The sequence below is a fragment of the Trichomycterus rosablanca genome, chromosome 6 (assembly GCF_030014385.1).
Source record: "Trichomycterus rosablanca isolate fTriRos1 chromosome 6, fTriRos1.hap1, whole genome shotgun sequence".
Taxonomy (NCBI): domain Eukaryota; kingdom Metazoa; phylum Chordata; class Actinopteri; order Siluriformes; family Trichomycteridae; genus Trichomycterus; species Trichomycterus rosablanca.
In genome coordinates this window covers 34,008,820-34,021,015 of record NC_085993.1, presented here as the reverse complement: position 1 = coordinate 34,021,015, position 12,196 = coordinate 34,008,820, and the positions used below count along the sequence as shown (strand labels likewise).

Below are 12,196 nucleotides of genomic sequence, written 5' to 3'. Positions count from 1 at the left end.
CGCCATTGGATGCACATGGTCCTCCAGAATGGTTCGGTAGTCCTTGGCAGTGACGCGCCCATCTAGCACAAGTATTGGGCCAAGGGAATGCCATGATATGGCAGCCCAAACCATCACTGATCCACCCCCATGCTTCACTCTGGGCATGCAACAGTGTGGGTGGTACGCTTCTTTGGGGCTTCTCCACACCGTAACTCTCCCGGATGTGGGGAAAACAGTAAAGGTGGACTCATCAGAGAACAATACATGTTTCACATTGTCCACAGCCCAAGATTTGCGCTCCTTGCACCATTGAAACCGACGTTTGACATTGGCACGAGTGACCAAAGGTTTGGCTATAGCAGCCCGGCCGTGTATATTGACCCTGTGGAGCTCCCGACGGACAGTTCTGGTGGAAACAGGAGAGTCGAGGTGCACATTTAATTCTGCCGTGATTTGGGCAGCCGTGGTTTTATGTTTTTTGGATACAATCCGGGTTAGCACCCGAACATCCCTTTCAGACAGCTTCCTCTTGCGTCCACAGTTAATCCTGTTGGATGTGGTTTGTCCTTCTTGGTGGTATGCTGACATTACCCTGGATACCGTGGCTCTTGATACATCACAAAGACTTGCTGTCTTGGTCACAGATGCGCCAGCAAGACGTGCACCAACAATTTGTCCTCTTTTGAACTCTGGTATGTCACCCATAATGTTGTGTGCATTGCAATATTTTGAGCAAAACTGTGCTCTTACCCTGCTAATTGAACCTTCACACTCTGCTCTTACTGGTGCAATGTGCAATTAATGAAGATTGGCCACCAGACTGGTCCAATTTAGCCATGAAACCTCCCACACTAAAATGACAGGTGTTTCAGTTATTTTGTCCAACCCCTGTAGGTCCGCAATACATTGCAGGGTATGAGGGTATATTTGCAGGGGAAATTTTGAGTAACCAATTCATTAATACAGTTAATACAGGGCCAGTGATAGCTCAGTGGTTAAGGTACTGGACTAGTAAACAAAAGGTTGCCGGTTCAAGCCCCACCACCACCAAGTTGCCACTGTTGGGTCCCTGAGCAAGGCCCTTAACCCTCAATTGCTCATCGTGTGCAGCTCATTGTGTAAGTCACTTTGGATAAAAGCATCTGCTAAATGCTGAAAATGTAGAAAATGTAAATTAATAAGCAATATTACATTACAGTAATGAATTCTCCACCTACCTCACAAGCACATTTTGCATTTCAGCTAAGAAATAAGCTTCAGTTCAGTCACACAGTTGTGGTGTGTAGAAGTGTTTTATTAGAGTTGGCCGTCTGGTTCTGCTGTGTTCCAAAGAGCATTTGAATGTAAGTGAACAAGCTATAAAAGAAACATCAGGTACGAGACCCAAATAACAAAAGCTAAAATGAACAAACACAAAGTTCATGTGTATGACCTGAATGTTCAGAAGCCAGGAGTAAATGAAGCTCATCTGTTAATCTTTACATCTGTAGCACAATTCTCCCCAACTCCACAGTCCAGCCAAGCTGATTAAGGCTTGAAAGTGAAATCATTTCTTCTTCGGCTGATTGGGTGTGTTGAATTTGAAGAAGATAATGTCTCCGTCCTCCACTATACAGTTCCTTCCCTGCTGTCTGTACTTTCCTGCAGCCTGTGGAAAATAAGTGTAAATGCAAAAGTGTAAATAATTATAGAATCGTTGTTAGATTTGTGTATCTAGTACATGAATATTCACTGAATAACAGTGTAAAAATTTACTATTTTAAGAGGTTTATATATATATATTTCTCCCCCTTTAGTGTGTCCAATTTCCCAATTTGCATCACGTCTCCTCTTAGGAGTGCTCTTAGGGTGTGTGTCTCCGCACGCAACGCTAGGTGGCACAACACTCGTCAATGTGATGCATACGGTTGCTGCTCACGTGTCTGAGGGGATGTGGGTTGGCTCCGATCTCCTTCCTCATCTCCGTGTAGGCGCCTCTAATCAGCCTTTAAGAGGTAATTTACATTTACATTTTCAGCATTTAGCAGACGCTTTTATCCAAAGCAACTTACACAATGAGCGGAACACGATGAGCAATTGAGGGTTAAGGGCCTTGCTCAAGGACCCAACAGTGGCAACTTGGTGGTGGCAGGGCTTGAACCAGCAACCTTCTGTTTACTAGTCCAGTACCGTAACCACTGAGCTATCACTGGCCCTTATTTTAGACAGTAATACCTAAATATAAAATTGTATTTTTTCATCAGGCTATTAAAGGCACTAATAAATTATGTGATGCAAAGGTTAATATAAATTAACTTTGCATTTATAGTTTCATTTTGATTAAATTAGTTTAGTGTTCAAAATGCAACCATGACATTCAATCTTACAATGCAGAAATTTAAATGCAAATGCTTGTTCTGTCTAGGTGTAAGAAGTGATCAGAACAAGGTGAGGGGTGCTCTTTAATGTATGTTTCATATGTAACATTTTTCTATAAATCCAAACACTTTCCAAAGTTTTCTAGTGTTTTCTGTTACCTTTACACGTGGGTCAGACACAGCTGTATTCTTACCTTGGCTGCAGTTTCACTCCCCTCTTCTTTGAAGTCAGAAAACTTCATGACTTCTGCCATAATGAAGCCTTTCTCAAAGTCCGTGTGGATCTTACCAGCTGCCTGTGGTGCCTTTGTGCCTTTCTGTAAAACAATAAAAAACCCACACAGGTCATGCTAGCTGAATGTCTGAACATTGAAATTTTTATCAGACAGAGGAGATTTTGAACTATAACTATAACTGAGAGGCAGTCAGCGTGTCTTAGACATATGCATATTCTTGCTAACTATTGTTTTGTTACTGCATTTAAGATCCCACAATAGAAAGAATTCACCCCATTATCCAAAGCTATCTAATTTAAACCGCTTTGATGCTACAAGCCATTATACAAGGGATCTTCAAAAAGTTTCCGCACTGTTATATTTTTGTTGGAAACAGTGAGGGTGGGAGGAGTAGTAACTGGTCGTGTCTGAGAAAGAGAGATAGAGCTTATAGTCCGGATTTAGCGTCATCTGATTTCCACCTTTTTGGACCCCTCAAAGAAGCTTTAAGGGGAAGAAGATTTTCATGTGGTGGTGATGTGAAAGCAGCGGTGCATCAGTGGCTATGCGCTACACCAAAAACATTTTTTGCTGATGGCATTAAAAAGTTGGTACAACGCTGGGAAAAATGCATCTAAAGTGACTATGTAAAAAAGTGATATAATTTGTTAATGAAATTCTTAATGAACAGAGTTTGAGAAAGCGCAGAAAGATTTTGAAGAACCCTCTTATGACTAGGAGCTTAGAGGTGTCCCCTTTCTACCATAAAATGTCAGCTGATTGTTTGCTTAATTACATCCCATAAACTGCTGCATGCAAAAACACAGCTGGCAGGCTTTATATGTCTTGGTAATAAAGAAGATTCAGTTAGTAAAGGCTGTACACCTGAATTACCTTTTTATCCAGACCTGACATATGTGATTTTGTAATGGCTATTAGACCTGTCTGGAATTTGCCTGTGTGCACGCATGTGCACTTACCCTGATGGTCCATGCGCGTACTTCATCAGGTCCTGCAGTAAAGAAATACTCCAGCTGCAGAGCTGCATATCCACTCTTAATGATCTTGGTCAAGACACTGAAATGTAAACACGCACAATGTGCTATATATCAAACACCCAAACAGTTGTACGTTTTGCTGTTCTCTGATAAAGTCCTTGAAATTTTATTTTTGGGTGGTGCATCAGCAAAACATTCTAGCACACCAGTGCTGAGATCATGAGCTCTATTAGTTTTTTAGGCACCTGGTGTAAGTCTCTTAGTATGCCGAATCTCCAGGTGGCATCATATGCCTTTTCCAGGTTGAACAAGACCATCATGGCATTTTCTTTCATATAGTATGTGTCATTGAAGGAAATTTAGTCGTTAGGTTGTCTGTCATACTTTTGCCTTTACGAAAGCCACTTGGTGTCATTTGGCAGTGTGGGTCTCTGTATGCAAAACTGGGCTCTATGAGACCCTGCCCTACCAGGTGAAAAGAAGCGATCAGTGGCTATGCATGATGCTTTACAGCCTCAACCCTCCCCAATCAAATAAAATATAAAATTTGTGTCATTGTGTTTTTGTTAGTGACATTTAAAAAAATTAATGCCACTATTTCCAATATAAGGAAGCTAACAGACGATGATTCAGACGTAGGGATAGTGGTACCTTAAGCACCTTTTCCATTGAAACAGATTAACAATTAAGCTAGAGCACACAAAATAATGTTACTGCCACAGTTCCAAAACAGACTGAAACCCCAAAATCTGTGAGCTCTATGTTGTACCAGTTTGTATTTTTGGGATATGAAAAAGATGAGACATGGTAATTAAAGGTAAAGGCTGACCTCTGGGATTTACTTTCATCGCAGTATTTCTGTTTCTCATCATCATCCATATCCTGGTAATTGCTCTCAAAGCTACCGCTGAACGGGATGACCAGAGCACCAGGATCGTGAGCATCTACCCACTCCTTAATCTTCACCAGCCTGCAGTTTCCAAATTAAAGTTAGAGAAGTTAAAATAATGTTGGTAGAGTAGCGATTACAAATTCTAAACTGAAAACAGCATAATCATAATGTGCTCAGTGTCAGATCACTACAGTGCCAATGCAATGTGATGCTATTGGAGAATGGCACCACTTACCATTTGTTCTTTTTCCTGATGTAATCTTTCTCTGAGAGATTCACCAGATAGATCATAGGCTTGGATGTCAGGAACAGATATTTGTTTAACACCTCAATCTGAGGAGAAAGGATCAAAACAGTAAACATGTGATTAAGAGCTTATTCATGTACAATCAATTACATTTTCCATATGCCAAATAATTATAATATGTATATTCAATTAGAATGAGGAATATCTATTTGTGTAACATATTTTCACCTGTAATGCCTTTACTCATTAAGTAAAGTAGCTTTACTTCTACCCTAGGAGTGCATTTAAACAAACTTTCAATACACATGTTTATCTAAATAATTGCATGAATGTGATAAATATGAAGTAGACATGTTTTATATTTAGTTTAAATTTTCCAAAATTGAATGAAACTTGTATGCCTCTCTACACAAAGTTGTGAAAATGTGTAGAAAGATTCAACAGTGACATGGTTTAAGATTGTTTGTGTCAAGTTTGTCCATTGACATTATGTATGTTCTCAGTACAGAATGTGGCAGGGGATTAGATCTGAAAATATGCCACCACCTATCCATCCTGGTATTTTAACAGCATGTTAAGCCAGTAACCACTCTGATGCTAACTATATAGTCAGACTGGAAAATCTCTAGTTGCAAAATATATTTTAAAGAAAGATATTTTATTCAAAGTGAAGTAAGAGATTATAATATTTTATATAATATATAATATTAAAAAAACAGATTTATAATATACAATGTAAATTAAACAACCATATTTTGTTTATGTAAATACTACCGCTGAGAGCCAGGGATTGACAGTTCAAATCTCAGCGGTGCTACCGCCAAGTTGGGTGTCTGCACAGACATGATTGTCCAATATCTGGTGGGTGTATGCTGAAATAGCCAAGCTATTGGGAGGTGCACTTGTCAGTGGGCTCTCAGTGCTGATCCTAATCCCGGACAAAAATAAAAGTCTGGTTTTATTTATTATGGACCAGATCCACTGTGGAAACCACTAAATATGGGAAAAATAAAAAAAGATGTAAAAAGAAAAAGTTTAATAAGCTCTTTTTTAAAAAGTTTTTAGTAACTGCTTAATCTTGTTAAGATTTGCAGTAAGACCAGAGCCTGTTTGGAAACTGATTAGCCCAAACAGTCTATAGGCGCCCCTGGGCTGAGCACCAATCCATTACAGAGCAACACACACTCACACGTTCATTTACTTTCAGCTAGTGGTAATTTAAAGAGCTGATCCAACTTTTTGTGTTTTGTGGGTGGTTAAAAATAAACTAAAATCCATGCTGACATAGGGAATAAAGGTCCCCAGATTCCTAAAATTGTGCAACACCCAGACTACTTTACAAATGTGTGCAATGTCTGCAATAAAACCATAAGTACAATATTTCGTATTTCAATATTAGACAAAATGATGACTTTAAAATGATGATTACTGTGCAACTCAGTGTTGTTTGAGGTTCAAAACGTTACCTCTTTATCGTTCCACTCATGGTAGTAGCGGACATGTTTCTTGTCGTCGACCACCCACGACTTAACTTTACACATGATGTCCTGTTCATAAAAGAAGGCAAATATAAGAAACCAATGACAACATGACTTACATATTGCGTAGTCAGAAGGAGTTCCTAGGTAAAAGGCAAGCAGGGATTTGTAGTTCACTCACATATTCAGGTTTGAGTTTCTTGTCTCCACCTCTTACAGCTGTTTTCTCAAGTTTGTCTATGATTGGACCGATCATCTCCTCATCTTTCATCCTGAGCTCCTCGTGAATGATCTCAATGTCCCGGACCGGGTCCACACACCCCTCCACGTGGATGATATCCTCATCCTCGAATACTCCTGCGTGTTTATACAAATTCAATATTTATACTGGTATTTATAATAACTAGAATTTAGAATAGCTAGGACCCTATAATGTATTATGTTTATATCAGTTGTGTCTGAACCTAGTTTTACATGAATGTAGATGTAATGTATTTGTTTGTGTGTGAAAGACTCTTAGTAAGAATCCACTACTGGCTGGTGTAAAGAAGTATCTGACTGTTTACTTATGTCAGGTGTGTGTGTTAGCCTGCAGCCCTTTCTAAAAATGTTGAGCAGCAGGCACGACAGGAAGAAACACGGTTAGACTTGGTTTACGAAGAGACACACACACATACATGCTCATTTTCTGCTGTTTATCAGCTTTTTGTGCACAAAAAGCAGCACTCTCAGTTTAGAGGATGTTTAAAGACATGCATAATCAAGTACTTATTTGTGCAAAAATACCTTACATTGTGAATCAGTTCTATTTCTGTGAGGTGCAATCTAAATTCATGCTTGTCCCTTTTCAGATGTGATACTCTTAGATCAGGAGAAGGATCATTCGTTAAATCTCAAGCCCAAGAAAAGCAATCAAACAAGACACCAAGTCAGTAAGTAAGAATACCTTCCTCAGGTCCGAGATTTAACAAATGATCCTTCTCCTGATATAAGAGTATCACATCTGAAAAGGGACAAGTGTGCAGCGTGAATTTAGATTGCACCTTACAATCTGGTGGAGAATGCGGCCAACTCAGTCTAGGTAAGTGATCTTCTCTAAGGTTATTTATCTGCTGGGTTGCTGATCTGTTTAGAGGAAATATTGTGTTGAAGCTGTTCAACATTTAGAATACTGTTCAGAGTACAAAGAGATTAGAATTATCTCATTACTAAGGAAAAACAATAGTGTGCATTTGTAGAATGGCACATTTAGTTCAAGGCTGTACACAGTGGAAAAATACTGAGAAGTAGACCCAAAAATCAAAGAACCATACATATATGGACAGGGACGATTCAAAAATATCTAACAATTTCTATTCTTATTTGCAGTCATTTTTACATAAATCAACGAATCATCACCAGGTTCAATCAGTGCTGTCTGACTGGTATGTGTGACAGTACATTTTATCATTTTTGTTTTTATCAACCGCTTTATCCTGGTCTAAACATGGTGTATCCATGTTTGCTGTGGGTCCGGGCTGAATGGAAACCACTGGGCGCACGACAGGATTACTCTGGACAGGGTGCCAATCCATCAGTATAATGTCAGGTTGCAGGTTAAACTTTGCACAAGTGGATCTTTAAATCTTCGCAACATTACTTAAATTGACCACTATAGCGTGGTAGCTCCAAAATTATGGAATGCTCTTCCCAAGTTTATCCGTCATGTCTGCATTTCATTGTTTTGTCTGTACTTGAATGTTACAGCTGCAATGTCTTTTTGTTGTGTACCTCTGTTCAATGTGTTCATGTTTTGTCATCTTTATTATTTGATTGGCATGCTTAGTTAGCAATTTAAATGACATGTTCACTATTCACTTTGTGTGAACTCAACACTCTGAATGATGAACTAGTCATGCTCATATTGGTAATGTTATTTGTTTTTATGTAATAAACCATAAAAACGTGTTGATGTGTAGCTCAATGATGTTTTTCATATTTTGATGGAATGCTATAAGCTCAAATGTAAACAGTGTTGACTAATGATAAAGAAATTGCTTAAATTTGAATTGCCACATCTGTGGTAAAGAAATCTAAATCATTAACTTACGAGTCATATGGAAGATGGCATCACAGGCACTGATGTGAGAGAGAAAGGCATTGCCCAAGCCCTGTCCAGCATGAGCACCCTTCACCAGGCCGGCGATGTCCACCACATTCAGAAAAGCTGGAACCTTACTGCACAGAAATAGATGCAAAGTAAATGCAGGAGGGTAATGTGTGGTGAGATCACATGTAGGAGCAGTATGGTGGTATTATTGCTACAACAAAAAAATAAGCTTTTGGTAAAATTGCCAGGTCAATGTAAAAAGCATCTTAAAAACAGCCCAATAACCAAAATAAAAAATACACCCCTTACAAATTCTAAACATCTCAAATTCAAGCTTGACATCATAACTATAAGAACATCAGCATGAACTAAACTAAACAGTTTCTCTACCAAAGTCCCATAATGCTCTTAAATTAATAACATATTATCAAAATAGTGATTAAACCATTCTTACTAAAATGTTTAAACTAAACTGTATTGCAATTACACAATAATATGACTTTATTGTATTAAAATGACATATTAATGTCTTATACAGTATACCATAATTCTATACACACTCATTGTATACACTATATATAATATAAAGAGCCCCAAAAAATTAAAAATCAGCCCAGTATACCTGGCAGGCTTGTGGTATTGGCAGAGAAAGTCGAAGCGCTCATCTGGAATAGGTACACGACTCTCATTTGGGTCGATGGTGCAGAAGGGAAAATTCTCTGCCGCCGCCTGACTCTTCGTCAGTACGTTGAAGAAGGTCGACTTACTAAAATTCCAATGACATAAAACACTGATTAGCCCAAACGCATGTGGTGTTTACTTGCCTCTATACAAGTTATGCTGTGTCTGTGTACTCAGTGATATATTATACAATGTAAAGGCATGTAATATTTTAAAAAGCTTGCTTGCCAAGAGACAGCTCACATACTGCAAGGATGCAACAGAGCGCTGATGTTTAAAGAGTACGTCAGAACATTGCTACTCCTGTGTCAATGCTACACCATGTAGAATAGTCTAAGTATAGTATAAATATAAAAGCTATAAACAGACTGCAAAGGTTTTACAACTGCAACTTGTGCTTACAGTGCATTTTAAATAAATATTCAGTTCACTAGGTTTGTAACTAATGCTAATTTAGCCTAATTCTACCTACTATTTGCATTTAGCCTTGGGTGCAGAACGGGAAAAATGCTTTTTGACTAGAAGAAATAATTTTAGAAAATGGGTTGTGGTTAAAGTAATAGCACTTCACCAGACTAGAGCATATTTTGACTATGTTTAATTAAAGCATTTAATACTTACTGTATAGAAGAAGAAGATATACTTTATTTGTCATATATACATATACAGGTGTACAGTACAATGAAATTCTTTCTTTGCATATCCCAGCTTGTTTTGGGAGCTGGGGTCAGAGCGCAGGGTCAGCCACCTTACGGCGCCCCTGGAGCAGACAGGGTTAAGGGTCTTGCTCAAGGACCCAACAGTGGCTGCATAGCTGAGCCTGGATTTAAACCACCAATCTTCCAATTGATAGCCCAAAGCTCTACCCACTAGGCTACCACCGTCACCACCGTCCCCACCGTATGTGATGACTGGCACGATACAACTCATGCACATAAACAGGATATAAAACCCAGTGCCTTTACACCTACAAAACATCAGTTTGCTTACTGATAATATCTAATCAGCATTGATTATTGGTTGATGTTCAGTGTTTTGACATTGATTACATAGATTTAAAATGAGACTGAGAATTCCTACACCGAACAGCACTTCTACAACACTGAGAATAAACCCTACCCCACATTTGGTAATCCAACTATTCCGATTTTTAGCGAGGTTCCGAATCGTCCGATAATAGGCGGCTGCTTTGGTCCATCTCCTCCCTTCTTCGGTGGCATCTGCAACAGAAACACACACCACTCACGTTCTTGTTGGCATGACACAGCTACATGACCAGATCACACAGTCACCTCTCAGATTTGGGGCACACCTTTTTGGGAGCCATGACTGAAATATGTCAACACAGAGACCTTAACATAGACGTGCAAAAATGTTACATGGTCAGGCTGTTAGTAAAACAGGATCGTGTGTGTTAAGTAGAATGAAACTGACTGGCTGTCACTACTGTTGGGGCATAAAGCCCAAAATAGCAGCACCAAACGTAAGACGGGGGTGTAGGATGACCAGCCTGGCATTAAATCAGAAAGCTGGTTAAATTTAACCCCCATTTTTTTTCTAATAACGTGTATCGCTTAGTAAGTGCCATGCTCTCTCAGAAGGGTTGAATGTCCTGCTCCTGACACAGTGCCATACACAGCTCTGGTGCTCACTGTATTTAACATTACACATACCATCAGCTGCCAGCTTAGCTTAACACCCATTCATTTCTAATGTTAGCATATTAGCTTGATAGCAAACTCTTTAATACAACACCCAATACGCCACTGTATTTACGTAGAGTAGTAAAAACAAAAACAAAACACTCTTTTAAAGCGTATAAATTTAATTCACCTTGTAAACAGGTTATATTGATAACACGGGATGAATTTCACAGTACAGAGAAGCCAACACGCTCTGCACACTCCGGCCCACCGCACCAAAAGAAGTCCGTACCGGAAAAATGAAATGTTTCTCCATTCCCATTGGTCAATACGGTTTTCGACGAAGAGACGCAAAGGAAAAAACGTCATGACGTATATTATTTGGCTGCGTCTCAATCAGCATAGTATATACCATGTAGTGTGTTTAAACTGTGCCTGGTAATGCACTAACCTACATACTCTTTAGTACAGCAGTACGCAATTTGAGACAAACCCCAAACGCGTTAAACTTTTAGCTCCTAGAAAACAATACATCTTCGGCATTTAACAGACGCCTTTATCCAAAGCGACTTACATTACAGTTACAGTATACAGTCTGAGCAACTGAGGGTTAAGGGCCTTGCTCAAGGGCCCAACAGCAGCAACCTGGCAGTGGTGGGGCTTGAACCAGCGACCTTTGGACTACTAGTCCTGTGCCTTAACCACTAGGCTACGGCTTGCCCTGGACTAGTAATCCAAAGGTTGCTGGTTCAAGCCCCCACTACTACCAAGTTGCCACTGTTGGGCCCTTGAGCAATACAGTACATACAATGAAATAAGACTGGAAAGCTGCACTCAAACCACTAACAAAGTTGAACCTTTCATTTACATTTTCAGCATTTAGCAGACGATTTTATCCAAGGATTTTTATCTTAGTATATTGTCTAAGCATTTGAGGGTTAAGGGCCTTGCTCAAGGGCCCAACAGTGGCAACTTGGTAGTAGTGGGGGCTTGAACCAGCAACCTTTGGATTACTAGTCCAGTACCTTAACCACTAGACCACAAATATCACCTTTCTGCCAATGAAAGTATAAATTATGTGTAAATACTGTAAATGCACATTTAAATCTACTAGTGGTTTACTGCAAGAGTGAAGTCTAAGGATGAACGACTGGGCATTATTGTTGTAATTCTATTGTTCCTACCTAATATAAAAGGAGAATAAAACTAGGGTGACCATATTTTGGTTTTCAAAAAAAAGACACTGGTAGTAATAATGCAACTATGTTATTGAACTTTAAAGATTTTTTAAAAAATATTTTACATTATTGTTGTATTTGTTGTTCTTTTTTTATTTTAATGTTATTTAATATTATTAGGCTCATTTATTCAAACTGCTTGAAAAAGCTTTATGCTCATAATTGTGGTGTTTTATAAAGTGTTTTTTACACACCAAAGATTTACACTTGTGAGCTAATTATTAGTTCTTTTATGATTAATTGGATCAGGTGCCTAAAGTAAGACCAATGTTGAGAAAGTCAGATTTATTTATATCTTTATATAAAGTTATTTTAGTAATTTAGTTATTTATATCTGCAGATTTTATAATTATTTTATCCTGATGTTTTTTTTTGA

At 38.7% G+C, this 12,196-nt stretch overlaps 1 protein-coding gene across 1 annotated transcript; it reads right to left on the bottom strand.

Annotated features, from left to right (window-relative positions):
• Positions 1–1,255: 1,255 nt before the first annotated feature.
• Positions 1,256–10,863, bottom strand: ola1 (Obg-like ATPase 1). The gene is made up of 11 exons (XM_062997725.1): positions 10,773–10,863; positions 10,059–10,159; positions 8,881–9,024; positions 8,259–8,386; positions 6,351–6,526; positions 6,158–6,238; positions 4,680–4,777; positions 4,382–4,522; positions 3,535–3,631; positions 2,534–2,656; positions 1,256–1,630 (listed from the first exon to the last, which is right to left on the bottom strand). Exons 2-11 carry the CDS (start codon positions 10,157–10,159, stop codon positions 1,529–1,531), a joined length of 1,191 nt encoding a protein of 396 aa, XP_062853795.1. The 5' UTR covers positions 10,773–10,863; the 3' UTR covers positions 1,256–1,528.
• Between the last annotated feature and the right edge of the window lie 1,333 nt (positions 10,864–12,196).

Coding starts and splice junctions, on each gene's coding strand:
- ola1 (XM_062997725.1), bottom strand. CDS start 10,159: ATGCCACCGAAGAAGGGAGGAGATGGACCAAAGCAGCCGCCTATTATC. Junction 4,778..6,157: donor ATGAGTGGAACGATAAAGAG/GTAACGTTTTGA, acceptor CTTTCTCCTCAG/ATTGAGGTGTTAAACAAATA. Junction 1,631..2,533: donor GGAGTGAAACTGCAGCCAAG/GTAAGAATACAG, acceptor TATTTTCCACAG/GCTGCAGGAAAGTACAGACA.